The sequence below is a fragment of the Dermacentor andersoni genome, chromosome 9, assembly GCF_023375885.2.
Source record: "Dermacentor andersoni chromosome 9, qqDerAnde1_hic_scaffold, whole genome shotgun sequence".
NCBI classification, from domain to species: Eukaryota; Metazoa; Arthropoda; class Arachnida; order Ixodida; family Ixodidae; genus Dermacentor; species Dermacentor andersoni.
The window spans coordinates 64,504,377-64,523,963 of NC_092822.1; the positions used below are offsets into that span (position 1 = coordinate 64,504,377).

At 45.6% G+C, this 19,587-nt stretch overlaps 1 protein-coding gene across 4 annotated transcripts; it reads right to left on the minus strand.

Moving 5' to 3' along the window:
* Positions 1 to 3,301: 3,301 nt before the first annotated feature.
* LOC126528146 (ELAV-like protein 1-B) lies at positions 3,302 to 18,337 on the minus strand. 4 transcript variants are annotated; one of them, XM_050176012.2, is made up of 3 exons: positions 18,244 to 18,314; positions 17,259 to 17,283; positions 3,302 to 5,738 (listed from the first exon to the last, which is right to left on the minus strand). In XM_050176012.2, the coding sequence occupies exon 3, from the start codon at positions 5,353 to 5,355 to the stop codon at positions 4,396 to 4,398; it is 960 nt and encodes a 319-aa protein (XP_050031969.1). In that variant the 5' UTR covers positions 5,356 to 5,738; positions 17,259 to 17,283; positions 18,244 to 18,314; the 3' UTR covers positions 3,302 to 4,395. The 4 variants fall into 4 exon arrangements, with proteins under 4 accessions (XP_050031969.1, XP_054925126.1, XP_050031968.1 ...); XM_055069151.2 differs by having other exon boundaries at positions 3,302 to 5,538; positions 18,244 to 18,292; XM_050176011.2 differs by lacking the exon at positions 17,259 to 17,283 and having other exon boundaries at positions 18,244 to 18,337.
* Between the last annotated feature and the right edge of the window lie 1,250 nt (positions 18,338 to 19,587).

Sequence of the window (19,587 nt, forward strand, 5' to 3'; positions counted from 1 at the left end):
GTCTGAACTCCGCGAGTTCAACGTCTCAACCCAGCGTTCTCCAGTTCTCTAGCGGCCCTCCTCGTCAGCGGCAGTCTTTTCCTGCCACATCTCGCCGCAACCCGTCCGAATGGCGTACCCCTGATGACAGGCCGATCTGTTTCCACTGCTGTCGCATCGGCCACGTCCCTCGTCACTGCCGCAACGGATGGCCACCTCTGTCTCAGACATACGCCGCCGCTTATTCCCGCACCTTTGAACCTTCTGTTCCCTATGCCACCCGCCATGAACCCACTGGCGCTGATGTCCTTGCTCCGAACCTCCGCTACAGCCGGCTGCTCGCCCTCACCTCGACGTCTGACTCGCCCCAACCCCGTCGCTTCTCTTCACCGCTTATCGCCTCCCGGATTCAGCCGGAAAACAAGGCACTGCAGCTTCTGGAGGCGAGGCTGCGTTGACTCTGCCCTCAAATCCTCTGCTCGTGTTGCCCACGAACCAAAACCTTGTTGCTTTGGTCACCATCGCGTAAAGTAGGCCTTGGTGAAAAAGTACTTTCCTGTTACACACGCCCATGTCGCGCGCTCTGCCAAGTGACCGACGTCACCTATGAAATCGTTCCAGCCACGCCTACTACGTCCTGCGCTGTGACAACCAGCGATTTTTGTCCACGTCGCTCGACTCGAGCCCTATAACTCTCCACGCACCTCGAATATTTAACAGCACCGTGACGGCGCTTTTGCCGCCGGGGGGTTGGTATTACGATATCGAGATGCTCAAGAGACGAGCCGCCGCGAGAACGACGAAGTTGGTATATGCCCTTGGCGCGAGTGAGTGCCGGCCTGGCTGTCTGGCTCCAGTGTAAATATCCTCTTTCGTCCCTTTCCACACGTAACAATATCATTCGCCACACGTACCTTTTTTCGGGTTTTAGATGAGGCTGGCTTTATAGTGGGTTTTAAGGGGATGGTCCAAACTTTGTATTCTCGACAGACTTCCGCTGTTCTCATACAGGACCACGTCTCGTAGGATTTCATTGTGGGTCATGGTGTACGGCAAGGTGACCCTGTCGCCTACCCCCTACATACTCGCTTTCAAACAGCTTCTGCAGAGGTTAACCCATGACAGTAGAACTGGCAGGTTCGTACTCCCACCAGGTTCCTCTCCAGTTGCACTGTTCACCTATGCAGACTTCTCTATTGTCGTCCCGTACGAGGCACCAGCCTGCACAGTCTTGGATGTCATGGACAGTTACTGCAGGGCGAATGGTGCAACAATGAATATGTTGAAAAGAACAGCCATGTGCTTGAATTCCACTCTATCCAATCCGCAGCCCGTTCATGGTCTACCAGTGATACGTGGTTGCGTATTCTAGGTTTCCGGTTCAATCCAGATGGTTGGTCTCCTGAAAGCTGGCAGCAACCTAAACTTAACAGGATTCAGGAATTCAACGCTTTGTTGTGTCCACCGACAGCTTGAGCGACAATTCGTCGGTCACTTTTTCCTTTCTCACGTGTGTAGCATGTGCGTCTCCTGCTCCAACACAAACCAAGCGTACCTTGGAGAGGGTTCCATTTCGTTTTCTTTGGAAAGGGACAACTGGAGGTGTAGCTCGGCGGGTGCTCAAGTTGCTCGAGGATAAGCAAGGATTCTGAATTCCTGACATGGGCATCATGGCTACTGCGCTACACACCATGTGGACACAAGTAGCTTTTAACTCTGATGTGCTCCCGATTCGGAGCTTTACTTGGCATTTTCTTAGCACTAAGTCTGTTTTCGCAAATTCTTTCACTGTGTGCCTTGTTCAGGATCGCCTTTGAAGCCGACCACGCCATGTCTAATTTGGAAGCTGGTAAATACTCTTTTAAGTACAATCTTTAAGTATACTGCCCTCGGCGCCTTGGTACATACCTCGCAGGCTTCTTTCAGCCCCATCACATGACAGTGGTCACAGCATGTGGAGATGTATTGGCCTTCCTTATTCCAATTACAAAGCTATCGAAATCCTACAAAGTGAAAAATTGGACGCATCAGCTGTAAAAACTTCATGCAAATGTTCAGGCACATTACATAAACAGCAGGGGCCATCTTGTACCAAACAATTGCATAGATGCCACCCGCAAGTCTTGTAGGGTTTTCTCTGACTGTCTAGTCTGAATATTGTATGATGTACCAAACAAAATCTAAAACCTAATCATTTTGAATGAACAATAATGTTAAGTGAAGAGAAATGACATATCAATAAGCATCTCTAGAGCGTGTTGCTTTCATGGGCAAACAGCACTGGAATTTTAGCAGCAGCAGCAGCACAATCCACAGCCTAGCAAACAGACGCAGCTTTCAGAACACACTGCAATTTGTAACCAGAAAGTTAAGCTCTCATCTTGACTTACTCTGCAGCGTCCCACGTCATTTACCTTTCTTTTTTTCATCATAATTAACGCTAAGTGGCTGATAGCTGCAACGTCCAAGTCTCGTCTGCCTCAATGACAAAGGGCTACAATATTGAAAGATAAGGTGGATAGTTATAAAATGTGTGTGACCCTGGCTTCCATGTTGAAAAGAAATCAACGTCAACCAGAATGTGCACAAACACAATAGAATGTGGGCACGCCTGAGTGGATGCATCAGGCTAAAACAAGCATTGTAAAGCCAATGCCACCTGTTTAAAAGTGTGGTTATTCTTGTATAATCCCTACTAAATGGTCTCAACACTTTTGTTGCACGCTGAAACAGCCATAGCAGCTCCTGGTGTCCCATACATTTGCACATTATGACATTAGTGTACACTTTGAATCTGCACCAAAGACAAAGGCAACACGGAGTGCCTCTCTCAACACATTGTAAAGCACGTGGCTGTAAGCCTTTCTTCGATCAAACCGAGATCATCAAGCACGCAGACAAAAAGCTTATGAACATGGAGCCTTTCGCCTACAAAAGCTGCATGAGTGCTTATTAGAACCTTCTCTCTTCGCTACATTGCGAGATGCAAATGCTTGCCAATCTATTCCATGGCACCTAATGGCATGCACACACAGGTGCCGCTTTTCTTTTGTGCATTGTTTGTAATAAACTTCAGTTGTTAGACAACACTTATTCTGTGCCCTTCCCTTTCGTGTTGCTGTCATGTGCGCTGATAAAAATGCATTCATTTCAACTTGCCCAGCTTTCTACCTTGCTAAAAAACAGTAGGAATGGCGAAGGATAAAGAGCAATATTTAACATGTAAGCGGGTCTAACAGTGCTGGGTATGGGGTAACCCATGTGCATACACATGCAACGACCAAACACCTCTGAAAACCAAGCAATATTCAGTGAGCATAAGTGAAACCAGCTGCTGAGGGGGCCTTTATTCATAATCTTCCCGATTGCCCGGGGACAAGGTGGCAGGGGAGCATTCTCAGCTGACGCTTATATTCAGGATACATTGGTAATACGTTCTCATGCAGACAATTAGAAATGTCTCCTCTGATCAAGAGAATAAAATAAAGCTGACTGTGTAAATGGCATGAAAGGGGAAAAAAATATAAAGAATGAATCTACGCAAGTCACACTAGGTGGCTTGTGCACTTACAATGTTCAATGCCTACTCGTCTTCAAAGATTGTAACAATGCTAACAGATGTGAAAGTAACAATAGGAAAAAAAAAACGAGAATGGCAACAACAATGACACAGCAAATTGAAGGCTACTGCCTGCCTGAACCCAGGGAAAGCTTAACAAAGAAAAAGTAAATTTTCCCAAAAATTCAGTTATATAAAACAAAAAAAATCTCACAATCCTTGCTAACTTAGGGCACTCACGCATGAGAAAGCAAAAAAAAAATGAACACCCACACACACACACAGGCACACTGATAAAAGAGCAATAGAAAAACAAAAGAAAGAAAAGGCGGGGGACGTCATGACTGCCCGATGTCTGCCACTCCCCAGAGCTGGGGCACAGTCTGTCCCCTCCGCTGCCAATACAATTTTTCTTGAGCAAGACAAGATGGGGTAGACAAGCCAAGACGATGTCCAATAAGTGAATTCATAGGCAGCAAAAAAAAAAGTGCGCATTGAACACCATCCCCCAAAACGCTACCAGTCCCTAGAGGCGGCCAGCCATATTCTTCTTAGCACACAGGCGACATGTGGCAGCGTGTAGCCAATCCAGAGCGGTTCTCGGAAAAACAATTCAACAATGGATAAGAAAAAAAAAAAAAAAGAAATATGTAGGAGGCGCTTAACACTGTCAGTCACCAGCGGAGCATGGACATGGTGCTTCAACTTGAGTTGCATGAAGCATGCAGCAAAGTACTGCAAACAGCTTGGAAGACTTCCAAACCAGCAAGACCAATTTCAAGCTTCAACTGAGTGCAGCACTGTGGTTGATGCTACTCACAACTGCACGATGATGACCATGGCCAGCCCAAGCCCTTTTACTTGGGCTGCTTGAAGGAGACTTGCAGCGGTCGGCCCGCATAGCGGAACCCGTTTAAGGCCTCAATGGCCCATACACAGTCCTGGTAGTTGGCCATGGTGACGAAGCCAAAGCCCTTAGATAGGCCTGTGGCTGTGTCACGGATGATGTTCACCTTGGTCACCGTGCCATACTGGGCAAAGAGTTGCCAGAGCGACTTTTCGTCCGTATCGGTCCCAATGTTGTAGACGAAGAGCACGTGCCCAGCCGCGTCTGCTGCAGTTGGAGCAGGAGCCATGCCTCCCATTGGGTACTGGTAGGAGCCCGTCAGTGGGTTGTACCGGTAGCGGCCCTGGGCACCACGCATGGGGCCTCCGCCGCCAGCACCCGGGGGCCCAATCAGCTGACCCTGGGGGCCACGGCCTCCGGGAGGTCGCAGCTTCTTGGAGTTGTCCTCGGCAAACTTGATCAGGAGCGGCTCGGTGGCACCTGGAAGCGTTTGACCCGACAGTGCCGACATAGCAGCTTCGGCATTCTCGCGCAGGTCGTACAGCGCGAAGGCAACCCCCTTGTTGCTCTGTCCTGCGTCGTCCTTGAGCACCCGAAACTGGATGAGCCGACCAAAGTCCGCGAACAACTTCTCGGCTTGCTCAGGGGGGAAGTGCTTGGGGATGCCACGGATGTAGAGGTTAGCGTGCTTGATGGTCTCGCCGCCGGGTCGCGCATATGCCACCTTGATCTTCTTGTTCTGCAGCTGCAGGCCGTTCAGTGTCTCGACCGCACGTGCTGCATCGCCGGCTCCCTGATAGTCGACAAAGCCGAAGCCGTAGCTGTAGCCTGTTGCTTTGTGGCGCACAATCTTCGATGACTTAATGGGACCGATGCTGGTGAAAAGGCTGCGGAACTCTTCATCCGTCAGGCCCTGGGGAAGGTAGTTGATGATGAGGTTTGTCTGGCTGTTGCCCCCGTCACCTTCCATGATTTCGTCTTGTTCCAGTGTGCCCGTTGGTTCAGGCCCTCGCTGCTCCCGTTCGGTTTCGTCTGCTGGTTTCAGCCGCCTTGCCAGAACTCACGAGACAGCACCGGCTGTGCACTTGGCCCTGAATACCCCCAGTGGTGTGTTGAAGGGAAGAAAAAAAAAATAGCCCTTCCTCCGTGAACACTGTGGCAGGCGTGACGTGGTCAGCAGGGTGGCAAAGTTGACAAACCCAGCAGGAGAACAGGAGGGCCCCCAACGTCAGCAACGTGGAGCAGCACCAATGGTGGGTAAAGACGATGGATCCAGGCCGGTAAAAAAATAGTGAGGAAAAAAAAGAACAAAAAAAATTACGAAGAAAAAAAAACGGGTAAAAAAAACACTGGCTGCAAAAGAGCAAAAGAAGGTGGGAAGGAAGGGGGTTGGTTATCAGGTGCTTTCTTTGTACAGTCCTCCGCCATCATGTCAAAAGCATCAAAAAGCGATGGGCACAGAGACTGCAAGAAAAAAAGGTCGGCACAAGAGAGGTGGGCTGTCATGATGGCAGAGCAATTATCATATAGAGGGAAGAGGCATACACTGCGAAACCTTTAACGTAGGCTGTGACGCAACTACAGTGCCATGTGAAACTGGCACAGCACTAATAAATGGTCACAAAGGATTCACAGGACAAGCAAAACTGAATGTCTTACTCTCTAGTGCGAGGCTGTATCATGAGAAACATACGAGTAATGCAAGCACTGTTTTAAAATTCAAACGAACACATGAAATGTAGTCAAGTAACCCAATGCACTGACACTCGCTGACAGGCTAGTCCTGTCATTCTAGTGGAGCCACACATTAAAAAGAATGTTGAGGCCTAGTACAACTGGTCACACTAGCAGCAGTAACGGCAAAGCATTTGAAAAGACAACATGCAATTAAAGAAATCACAAGCTCTATACTCCGTTTCATACAACTTCTCTCACTGCAAGTGTTTGCAATAAAAAATATATTGTGTCACACAGGGAAAATATGGGCACACATCACGTAATACAATGTAAAATTAAGCCTCATACTTTTCAAGGTGTCTATCAAGTTGACATTTTCAAATTACCCAAGTTTTCCAGGTTTCCCCTGAGTGACACAAAACTATTTCATGTCAAGACAGGCTGACACCACATCGCCCGACGCTGTCACTCTCAAGTAAGCATATTAAAAAATAAAAAAACCAACCTAATCCAGTTTGAATAGTAAGGAGTAGTGTTTATTTTATTCAAAATAGAAAACCGAAGGTAGCGGATAGTAAAATGCACAGAAAACAATATATATTCGAAAAAAAAAAAATGATAAGCCCACTGTAAATAGAGCCGGAACATTTTCAAATACTAGTAAAGAGAGATGCATACAGATGCAAATCTTTTCTAAAAGGAGCTATTTCTGTAAAGTGTTAGCAAGATCATTGCTATTAGGCCCGAACTTTGCCACAAGTGCTATTTTCTCAGCAGTTGGAAAGTCAACCTCAACTGTCCTCACATAATCTAGCCCACGCACAATGCCTCTGTTTTGTGCTTCGCTGTTTTCAATAGTTTATTTTGGTTTGGATGAGGGTCACCTGCATCTTTGTGTCAGCCAACACTTTGCCTTTTAAGCTCAAGCGCCTTCAAAGAAGGCGGCACAGTTCCTTTCCTGATCATTCCTCAATGCGATGGTCATTTCTGTTCTTGTCTTCGTTCTGCCACGCGTTCGCCCCACAGACCATTTGAAGCATCCTCTTGGTCAGTTGTACAGTCAACATCCAATTTTTTGTACTCCCCATGGGCCACGAAAACGTCAGAAAAAATGAATGCAGGTCTTTTACTGCCCTTAAGGGCTCAAGCCCTCACAGGCACGTCCGAAAAAGCTCTGAAGGCCTGCCAGTACACTAATTAGGCATATCGGTGCTCCTACTGTGACAGGAGACGGCGGGTGCACGCGTGTATAATTATCGAATACGTACTGTGTCGTCCCGTGACAACTGCCCCATCCCACGCTTGTTAAGCTTCACCGCAACAGATCTTCACCGCAACAGATCACGTACGCTTCAAAGTACAAGATCGCTGTGCTGAGGCGAAACAGCCTTTCAGGAACCGGCATTATGCAACATACATACATACAAACAGGATAGGAACTGTCGCATCTATAAGTGCCTTTTGTGCTTGTGTGTTTTGCACAAGAACCTAGACATATACTGTGGTAAGAGTGAAAGCATTAGCAATGGAGGGAATGGCCAAGAGCATTTTGTAGCAGGAAGAAGGACGATTTGGAGCAGATTTTGTAGCAGTTAACAATGATGATTCTAATTGGTTATCCACCCAACTTTATTTAAATTATGGGGTTTTACGTGCCAAAACCACTTTCTGATTATGAGGCACGCCGTAGTGGAGGACTCTGGAAATTTCGACCTGGGGTTCTTTAACGTGCCCTTAAATCTAAGTACACGGGTGTTTTCGCATTTCACCCCCCTCGAGATGCAGCCGCCGTGGCCAGGATTCGATCCCGTGACCTCATGCTCAGCAGCCCAACACCATAGCCACTGAGCAACCATGGCAGGTGGTCACCCGACTTCATTTCTGTGCATCAAAAATGGTTCCAAGTACCAGTGCACGATTGTTAAAATTCTTAAGGAAGATAATCACGCAGCCATAGTGAGTCAACCAGCACGCTCAAATATGAAGGTACTGTGCGTTCCCACGCAGTAAAGCATGGCACACAACACTTATGGCAATACGGTCACATGGTATACAGGATGACCATTTTAACAGTTTTGTTGCAGGCCTAGAGACGTCTAGCGAGTAAAATTGCAAAGCTACAAATGCGCTGTGTCACAAGCGCAGATAAACACAACATAGCAAATTAGCTAATAACACGCAAGCAGGTAAATTTCAGTTTGCTGAGTGCACTATGACACAGCCGCCGTGCCAAATACACAAAGTCGCCGTCGTCGGATGAGGAACCTCTCTCCCACCAATGCCCCACTGCCAATACGAAGTATGAATACAGGCCTCTTCCTCTCTCACACCAATAAGCATAATGGGCCAAGCACTCACTACTAGGCCCGACAGAACATCCTCCTACACTACCTACAACCCGCGAATATGGCTATAAAGGCCCTCAGAACGGCACCTTCCTTCAGTGGACAGGACAGCAGCGACACCAGAATGTTGCTAAATCGCTGCCCGCTTTTGACACAGCTTTTCGCATGCTTCCATGACTTTTTCTGCGCCGGCACTGCCTTATCGTCCATGCTGCCCTTTCTGCAACGTGTGGACACTCTCAATAGTGTGCCTATGGACTGCCCCATCACTCCTGTTGGTGATAGCCCTGGCATGACCCGTGGCTTTCCTGACGGGGCTTCCTGTGCCCACCGTGTCATACTGATGTCATCGTTCGGCCAATCACCGATAACCTGCAGTCCGCAACATCTAGACCAGATGCTATAAAGGTCTTCGAAACGGCACCTTCCTTCTGTGGGCAGAACAGCAGCGACAGCGGACTGTTTCTAAATTGCTGCCCATTTACCATGCAGGTATTCCAGTATGCCTATAGCCATCGTTCCGATGACCACTTTTTGATGCTGGTGTTCCGCCTGAACAGCCTTGTTGCTTGCTGCTTTCGTATTTTGCACTGTCGCGATAGCCTTCTCTTGAGTGGTGACGCTGAATTTAACAATGAATCTAGAGGGGTGCCTTCAGCAATTATATCAAAGACAAGCGAGGCTAATACCATTGCTACAAGTAGCAGTCACTGCTCAATTAGTTCCCCCTCCAGAGACGGCCAATCTCACACAGTTGTTGGCTGGTCAGAAACAGATTGCAAGTTACAGCGCCAACATCAAAGAATCTTAATTTCCACTTAGACACTTCTGAAATGTGTATCTTCGCTCGAACTTTCTACAGCTGCTGTTGATTGTAGTACAATTTGTGAAAAGCTTAACTTTAACCTGTCTCACTTAGGGAATTGGTTACTAACCTTGCATCAAAATGCAATGATTTATAAAAACAAAAGTTCACGCTTGAACAATATGTTTTTGCATGATTTACCAGAAACCTGTGATGACTGACTGACTCATTAATGCATACTGTGACCCAGATGCTAAGAGAGCACTTTCAGATAGAGTGTCCAGATGTTGAGTGCTGTCATCGTGTAGGCACCAACCAAAACTGCTGCAGTTTCCTTTATATCAGATGGCACGGCTATTTCAGACGCTACTGAAATAGGTAGTGCTTTTAATGTCTACTTCCAATCAGTGTTCACACATGACAACTCTCTCCCACTGGTCACAAGTACTAATCCTGAGCTCTCTATCAGCTATGTGGTAATTAGCAAAAACAGCATCCTGAACTTGATTATCAATTTAGACACAAAGAAGTTCACTGGCCCTGACAGAATTTTGAACAGCTTTCTGGTCCAATGCTCTGTCTGGTGTTCACATTATTTGGCGGTCATTTTTCACAAATCCTTGATTTTAGGCATCGTCCCTCAGTCCTTGAAGCTAGCCAAGGTCCTGCCTCTCCATAAATCTTGTGCTGCTTTATATCGTTTGCCTCCAATTTTGGTAAACTACTGGAACATATACACAAGCATATAAGAGATGCATCAAATAACCTTGTCTCTCACAAACAACATGGATTTAGTCGTGGTTTCAGCACAACTCGACTGGTGGAATTCGCACATGACATTACAAGCTATCTTGATATTGGCAAACAAACTCATGTGTTATTTGTACTTTTCGAAAGTTTTCAACACCGTTATATGCAACAAGCTGCTAAGTAAACTAAATGTAATATTAAATAATCCTAGACTGACTGACTGGATAGCTAGCTTTCTTAATTCTCGCTCTCAATTTGGTTCCTTTCTTTCCACTTTGTCCTTGGCTGCAAATGTAACATCAAGTGTTCCACAGGACTCTGTTCTGGGACCCTTATTTTTAATATTCATAAATTACCTTCTCAGCAACATTAAGTCTCTTTATACGGATGACTGTGTCCTATACCAGGTAATTTATTCTCCTAGTCATCACACCTTACTTCAGGATTCTTTCACCAGATACTGCATCTTGTGTACGGATTGGCAGATGCGCATTAACTTTCAAAAAACCATAGTAGCATTATTTATGGACAACCTTTCTCAGCATGTGTAACATTCAAGAGCACAATAGTTCCCCCGGAACAGGTGTACAAATAAATACCTTGGAATTATCTTCACACACAACATGCAGTGGTCACAGCATACTGATCACATTATATCTGAAGCACTAAAAGAGGTTACTCAAAACGAATGTTATCTAAGTTGCAAAAAAAAAAAAAACGACAAACTGCTGATACACAAAGCACTTATTCACCTTGTATTAGAGTACGCTTCATGCGTCTGGAACCCTTATAAAGTTTACATTTAGCAAAACATTGTGAGAGTTGTTGAATGCTGGAACAAGTTGCCCAGTTCGGTTCATGAATTGGCAGTCAGGTTTTGTAAAAGCACTTGTGTGATATCTTTACAGTCTTTCTTTTTTAAAATATGTTCTACCTTTTTGTCTGTTTCTTGTACTTGTTGTACTCCACTACTGCAATAGCCCTGAATAGGGCTGCAGTATTCGAAAATAAATAAAGTAATTTGCACTTTTACAGAAGTACCGAGTGTAAAAAAGTCAGAAATATAATAAATAGATCTGGTTCCAGGTTCTTTTTTAAGTCGGATCACAAAAAAAAATTGATATGAGTTGTTGCCATCAATACTAGCCATGGTGATGCACTTGCCGAGTGAAACCAGTAGCTTCGTTAATTGTTTTTCCTCATTGCAGCAGGCAGCTGTTTCTTTTTACTGCATTCTTTGTGCTCACAAAGCCATGGCTGTCAGGTCAGGGAGCGCGCAGAAGCCTCCTCGTACTTGATTACTGCATTCCATCAGCCTTTCTTTGCAAGCAAGGTGGTACATTCATCAACTGGCACTGGAGCCTCCACATGCATTGCTCAGTTCCTGTACAGTACTGCACAGTAATGTAAAGTGTGGCACAGCACTGTACAGTAATAAATAAGGGCACTTGCCCAGGCAGTGTTCAAAATGTAAGAGATTAGACAATTAGTCAAGCTTCGATCGAATGTCGATCTGAAATCGACTGTGTGCACTTTTGCAAGTGAAAACCCGACATGACAGCAAGGATTGCTCGTAATAACTTGTACATAGTCTGTTGAAGTGATGATGGTTAAAAGCAACCCACGATGGGGAAAATAAAGTTGCACTTGATGATAGTCAAATAACTCATAAAATAATGCGCACTCGTGAGCATCTACTGTTGTTTAAGACACTGTTAAAAGAGCCTATACGTTAGGCCGTAAAATTGACAACTCAAGAGAAGTTTCTGTGCCATCACTGCTGCCGTTAATTAAAAGTTATGTTGTTGAGTCGACCAAAGTGCAAACTTGTCGCTTTTTTTTTTTAATTGCAGTCCTAGAAGCACTGCAGGTTAGTTTTGACGATACCTCCAGTCGAAGTTTTATATTTCTCAAGACTCCCCAGCCTACCAAGAATGGTCAAATTTGACAAAACGGTCGGTTGTCACTTCAGATGGTGCACAATGTTGCAAGTAGAATAATTCCAAATGTTTAGCAACGCATAGAATAACTGTTGATCAAACTGATTGATTTCTTAGGCGGGGCAACGTTAAATGTTATAAAATTAAATGGAATGCCATACAGTTGTCTTCACTGCCTCTCTATGCAACATGCAATCTCATGCAGCAATCTGGATTACGCACCATGCTGTTGTTCAAAAGCCATGCCAATGTGCAAACCACAGTTTATGAGTGCAAACAGAGATGTTGATGCTGTGATAACACAAGCTTAAGGGCTGAATCTCGCTTTTATGTATCTGAAGAGATGCGTGTAGCCATGAAAGCTATGATGAGCCTGGATCTTTCCAAGGTGCAACAGGCAAAGTAGCGGTACACATGCCCTCAACATGTGTGGTTTGTGTGCTACATAGTTGTACACCCCACAAGGGAAGTTACAATGAAGTCACACGAGTCTCAGCTCATTTCTGGGACTTGGAAAACATGGGCTAATATTAGTGGTGACTGTGGCCCACCCTAGGAATAAACTATGATGAGTTCAAGTCCACTATTGCAACAGCAAAAGATGCAAGTTTCTTTGCTTTAGAAGCTTGAAGAGGAGGCCACTTCCAGAGACAAATGCCATGAAGCTTTGAGGTGACTAAATGCCGTTGTACTAGGGCAGCTGAGGAAGAAAGGGTTGCTCGTGAAATACAGGGTACGTCAGATTCGCCTGCACCACTTGAACCAGTTCGCGAGGTGCTGCACCCTGCCATTCGTTTCAGTGGTGCAGCAATGGCGCCTGCAGAACCACGACGTTCATTTCAAAAGGTGCAGGGCTGGTTCATGATTTTGCTGAACCCGCTCCACTGTCGGTGCCGACTTGGTGCAGGCATACAGGTGCGAAGGAGCGGCGCAGCAGATGACGCAGCACATGGGCACGAGCGCCGTTAAAACCCCGCTTATGCACGTCAGATGTGTCTGCGCAACTGTGGTGTGTATTTACGCCTCAGAAACCGATCATACCTGCAGTTCAGGACCTCTCAAACTTACGCACTCAGTGCACATTAATCTGACATGGCATAACGCCTACTCCGCGTCTGCACCTTTGCATTCGTTTCGAGTGATTCGCTGGGCCTGCACCTCCGGAATCGAGCTGCACAGTTTCTGAACTTCTAGTGAACCGCCGTGAACTGGTTCACAGTGGTGCAGGCAAATTGAACAGACCCACAGTAAGGCTGCATGACTGCACCTTGTTGGTGGACATGCTGAAGTGGTTCCCGAGAGAAGTGTTATCTGACCAGCAAAGACCCATTTACTACACGCTGCACCAAGAAGTGCTGAAGGAAGATAAGGTCCCAACAAAGATTTTACTGTGTTAGACGCTTCGTCTCCTGCGCCAGACCATCTGTCATTCATTGAACGAGTGTGTTGAGATGGGTGCCAGCTTAAAACCGGGACGTCGTTGAGCTACTGTAGAGTCTTCAATGATACTGTAGACAATAGCACTAACATCCAAAAGGCATTTACTTAAATTTATACAATGGAGAAAGATGGCAATGCCTTTTGGTTTTGAAGTGATACCTTTATTTCACTCTTCTCCGCACTTTTTGGTTTGTTTCTGGCCGTTTAGGGACACACTGGGACACTAGATATCACTAGTTGTCACTTGAAATTAATGAATATGTACAATGGTCAGGTGTGAATCGAGGACTATCACCTCATAAGTTCAATTAAATATTAAACCACAACCACACGTGCCCCCCCCCCCCCTCCCCACCCCAAAGGTATAATAAACTCATGCAAGCAAGTGCTTAAGATGCTTGGCACATCGCATAGTAAGAATTGGAAAAAGTGAGCACAGATCTTTTAGCTGACTATGAAAAGCGAAATTACGGGTCACGTTCATCCCAAGAAATTCACTAAGCGTCTCCCATCATACTGTGGCAGGTCTCTACACGGTTAAGCACATGCAATTAAGCACGTTAAAATGCTGAACAAAAGCACAACACACCGCCTTTTCTGCAAGGTCCACCATGGCAGCAGAGGGATAAGTTTGTCACTGAAATTTGCAGCATGCCTCCTTTAATGCGCAAGCTATCGGTTACAAAGCCATCATCCTAAGGTTGGTTCTGCCGAGATTTTTAAAATATATTTAGACCTGCCCCCTGGAAGCACTTCATAAAGGTTGTAAATACGGTAAATGTCTGTGCTGTTCCTTCCTGTGACACGTTTCTGCAACCAACAGCCACAACGCACCCGTAGCACTCGCAACCAAGCATGACATATTACATGCCACAGTACAAGCACAAAAGTGCACACTTATGTAACCTTGCGTCTACAAATCATATGACACGATTGGTCCGTAGTAGGTGCCGTAGATCAAGAAACGCACGGAGTGAGAATTACCCATGACTGTACTACTATACTGCTTCTGCAGCATAGCCTGCCAAGTCTGCAATAGCCTGCAATGGAGTATAGTATCCACAAGTCTACATACATACACTGATGTCAGGGTGTCAAATACAACACCAAGCATGTGACAGCATTCACCACATGCATAATTACTCAAGCGTACACCCCGCACGAATACAAAAGGGGACGCTTGATGTTCAAATAAAGACTCTGTCAGTTGCAAGTCAGAAAGAACCTCAACTCACTATTTGCTACATACCTCAAGTTGAATCCCACATGAATTTTTTTTCAGAGCAGTAGTGAAGCAATTACCAGCATTAAATGCAAATCTGGCATTTCCTTTCATATTGGCCTACAGTGTGCACTTTCTGAAACTGCTGCATGCAACTTAAGACCAAGTGGTTATATTAGCTATGCTGTGCAATGGCATTCTTACAACTGCTGTTGTGTTAGTTCAATACATTTAGACTGTTTTATTGCACAGAAGTTTTATAGAGCAAACAGGCACTACAGTGATCGAACAAGCATGGAAATGACAGGAGAGAACGGGTTTGGATAAGTATTCCCTGACACTTATGTAGCGCAACACGGATTCGTTTCTTTGACTTTGCAACCTGAAGTATGTGTCTAATTTTCTTGTACATCTTTGCAATTTCACACTAATGCCAAGAAGCTTTGCAAAATTTCACTTTCTTTTCCCCCTAACATACCCTTTCAAACAACAATCTCATAAAATTGCGCTATTAATAGTGACCATTATGACAGCAAACAGCGCTCCCAAATAAAGAGAGTCACAAACTTCATATACCGCAGCATGTGCAATGTCATCAGTGATGTTCGCAAAATTGTTTGTAATCGTAAGGTTTCATGGCAGTGACAATGTAGTTGTACTGGGTGCGTTAAGGAGCTGAAGTATGCTCTAGTTGGTAGAGCGCGCTCGTAAGTGAACTTAATGGCCACAACAGACTTCCACTGTGCAATGAGGGAACACATTCTATGTGCTCCAGCCTGAGAGATGGTGTGCGGGAGCTCGTGCCTGCTATGGCTTCCGGCATTGTGGCATATTTAACCTCTCCTTGCACTTTCACCTTTTCATAGTGCAGTTGTGAAGACCTAAACACAGTTGACGCATTACAAGCACTCTTCTGCTCCGAATTTGCACTCATGCTTCACGCGAAACAGGGACATGACTCCGCTTGTCAGATGTATTAGTATAAAATCCTAATAGTTGTTCTTTGGCAACTATTCGATTGGCCACATGATTCTGAATGCCTCAAATGATAATGCGCCCTCCTGCGATCTGCAATGAATTACTACAGTCAATGTACCACAGAGCAGAAACAACTCGTGTGTTGCAGTACGCCTGAGAGCAGCACGAACAGCTTGCAGCACAAACATAAACCACCATCGCTGCCTCCATCCCCACATGTGGAGTCCCTTGAGCTCGACATTGTCTATCAAGAATTGCAGCAGCTCGTCAGCGATGCTATGTTTACAAAGCCCGCGAAATGCAACAGCGGTTGCAGAAGCGACAACACTCACTAAGTGATATGTCAGTGCTCCCGGGCACAGCTGCCTAAAATCGTCGCTAAGCTACGCTCCAAAGGCGTCGTGCCCGAGCGCACTTGAGTGCATGGCTTTGGATTTCGGGGTGCGGTAACACAAGGTGCCCATTGCTTAGCTAGACATCAGCCAAGCTGAACCGATGCTTTACGATCATGAGCAATGGGTGAGAGAACACCAAACTAGTTTTTAGGCAATGATTAACGTAAAGTGTGGATCTGAAGCTGAGATGTTCATATGTAACAAGTAGCTCTTTTAATTATTGGGTTTTACTTTCCAGAACCATGATCTGATTATGAGGCATGCTGTAGTGGAGGACTCCAGGAATTTGCACCACCTGGGTTTCTTTCAAGTCCACCTAAATCTATGTATACAGGTGTCTTCTCATTTAGCCCCCATCAAAATGCGACCTCCATGGCTGGGATTCGATTCCGCGACCTCATGCTTAGCAGCCCAACAGTAAGTAGCTCTATCGCTCAGAATTTAGTTGCAGTGAAAGCTTTTATGTCGATATGTGTTTAGCTGCTACAGCCTCTTGAAGACAACTAAGGTGTGCCATTTTATATTGCTCGACGGGGTACTTCCTAATATTCCCTTGCTAATCGCTACAGGAACCTACGTGATTGCCAGTACCAAAATTCCTGCTATGTATGTTTGCACAAATTTCTGAAGTTCATCTCTACTGGCACACTCAGCGACAGGACATGACGGGCAACGTGGAAGTATGTTGGAAAATGGTGGCACCATACGACAAGGAAGGCAAAGTTACTCAACAGCCCCAAACAGTAATGGGGGAAAGAGACGCTGCCCGTCCATCTAGGCTGAATGTGCCAGCAAACAAACATGAGACACTCCTCACACAATTTGCCAACCATGACAGCCCAATAAGCACTCTCCATCAGCAAAGCCTCCCAGTGAGTCCTCTTCCACACGGAATTCATTACACACATCACAGAGCTTTGGCCATGCCATCATTGCAGTTGCCAAATCAAAGTGTGTTCCAACACGACTTACTGAATCTGGATGCAAGCTATAACACTAACACGAAAGAAGCTACTTTTTTTTGGGAAAGAGTGAATGAAATTTTGATTTCAGCTTTACGACCAATGGACCGAAATATTGGGCTAGCAAGTAAAGACATTACCAAAGTAACACACTAGCCATTTGAATTAACGCTGTTGGCTACACATAAACTGTTGAACTGTTATGACAAAAGATGTTTTCACCTTCATTTGAAATTTGGACTAAGAAAAATTTAGTGATGAACCCGCAGTTGTGCAATAGGACTCTTTTGGTAGGCAAAAATATTAAAAGTTTCGAAAAAAGTTACAGAATGAAATGAATATAGAAAAAAATGTCTTACAAAAAGACGCCCTCAATGTGCGTTACTAGAAGAGCAAAAAAAAAAAAGATACACGTTATACATCAGTGAAATCGCACAGCACAAGAAAAACACTTCACAACAAACACGAGATCAAGATCTGCAAGGCAACCGCACAAGAGGTTGGCTTCGCTGCTTCGAATGAGATCAGGACAAAAAGAAAGAAAAAAAACACGGGCCGAACGGCGGGAAGTACAGAAAAACAAACGTGGTCCCGAACGTTTCCCGAAAAAGCGTGAAAGGCTAATGGCACCGCACCGGCGCATGCGCTTTACGCACCTGGCTAGGGGTGATCGAATAAAGCGCGGGGGGCTCAACCTTCAACGCCGCACGAGCAGGCCAGCGTCATTTCAGGCACGAACGCGCGAAGGAACATTCATTAACAGAGAACATCGCACATACGAACACGCCTGCATCTTCATACCGCGGCCCCACCCAAGCTAATCTAGAATGAGAAGGAGAAATAAACAAAACAAAAAACTCCGGAGTAGCGGTTAGCGCGCAAGAACCGGCATTCGCAAGCGCGCATAGCACACGGTAGGCCAGAAGCCAGGCGTGTTCAATGAACGGATGCCGGCCGGAAGCTCGCGTATCATTCGACGACGCGGCGTAAACCCCTTAGTTTTCGAAAGGTAGGTAAGCATTAGCGAGTAGAAGAAAGACTCTCGTGCGCGCCATTTGTTGCTACCTCGACAAAACAAGTCGTCGCCGCGTGAAAGAAAAAAAAATACGTATAACAAGATTAACAACTCCCGCCGACGCTGCCGCCACCATAAACGTTAGGCCTAACGTGGTCAGCGTGCATTGGCGCCGACTCGGCTTTCAACTGGAATCGATAGTCCGAGCACCGGACACGAATCGGAATCGCTCGTGCCGGCACGAGTAGGCACTGTACGCGCTGTACAAGCAGGGAAATTCGGGCAAAGAATGCACATACGGGAAAAAAAGAAAAAAATCGGTTACTCACAAAGACAGAAATTCACGTCATAGACGCTGCTGCATGAATTTTTGGAAGGCGACCACTGGCCACCTGCCGGCGCAAAGGACAACCACGTTGATCGATAAAGTCCGCATTATGGGGAAACGGCGGGCGTTTATTGTCAGTTTCGGAATTCCCGCACTTCTTGTACTCCGCTAGTTAGTAGCTGTTGCACTGTTTATTCCCATGTGGTCAGAATAAATTACAGGCGCTAAGCGTTTGGGCGTGAGACCGTAGAAGTTCAGAGTGGCCTGAAAACTTCCTCATCTTAGCACTTCGAAAAGTTTTCACCTAAAAGTGCGGTCAAACTGCAGTAACAAAACAGCAAAAAGTAAGCAAATTTATTTTGACGTAGTTTAGCTAATAAACACTACCATACGTAAAAGAAATGTTATACAAAGAAAGGTTAGATACGTGCATTTACTGAAAGCGAAACTAGAACTAAGTTACGAGTCGACGCGCCTTTTTTAACGCTGCGCATCCATGTAACAAAAACATTTAACAAATCTATGCAAACTTTTAGTGGACATACATCAATAATAGCGTGAGCTAAGAGCGAACACCTAAAGCCACGCGAGAATTCTCATTCAATATTTAGCTGATGTTGGAGCACCCCACAGAAAATAAATCATTCAGGAATCTGCAGAAGTTCCTCAGTCTAAAAGGGTTCATTGTTGTGGAGTTTGTTCAGATAATCTTTAAAGGACTGAGTAGTGTCTACGATGGGTCTATGCTTAACGTCTGCTAAGATGCACAGCTGTACTTCCCTTATGTGGGGAGCTTTATTCTTACGAACATTACCTACGATGACGTCCATAGCGGTACATCGCCCGACATCTCACTCCGGTTAAGTTCATTTGGGGGCATCGCACCAGAAATGCACACACATACACACTGACGCATAGCTCCGTAGTTAATTTCGCAAAATAGGTACAGTCACGATTTTTATCAATGTCGATTTTTCAAATCATAGGAAAATTGTTTTGTTTAATTGAAATATGTTGAATTAATAAGAAAAATGGAAACGAACGTGCCAGAAAAGCCTGCCGCCCGCCGCACCATGGCTTTGAATGGCACAGTCTGACAATCCTAGGTCACCCAGTACCACTGCATGTGAGCCATAACCACTGACCTGCAGTAACTACCCCTAGTGGAGGTCAGTGGCCATAACTGCTTCCAAGAAGTGTTGACCCAATGAGGTAGACGTCACGCGGAGGTTGTAGACTCGACACCCACCGGCGGCAAGCTGTATTTCTGTCCCCTTTCATTTCCCGTACATTTCCTTGACTTAGTTGTTTGTTGGCTTAAACAAGGAGCACTGCCACATATTGC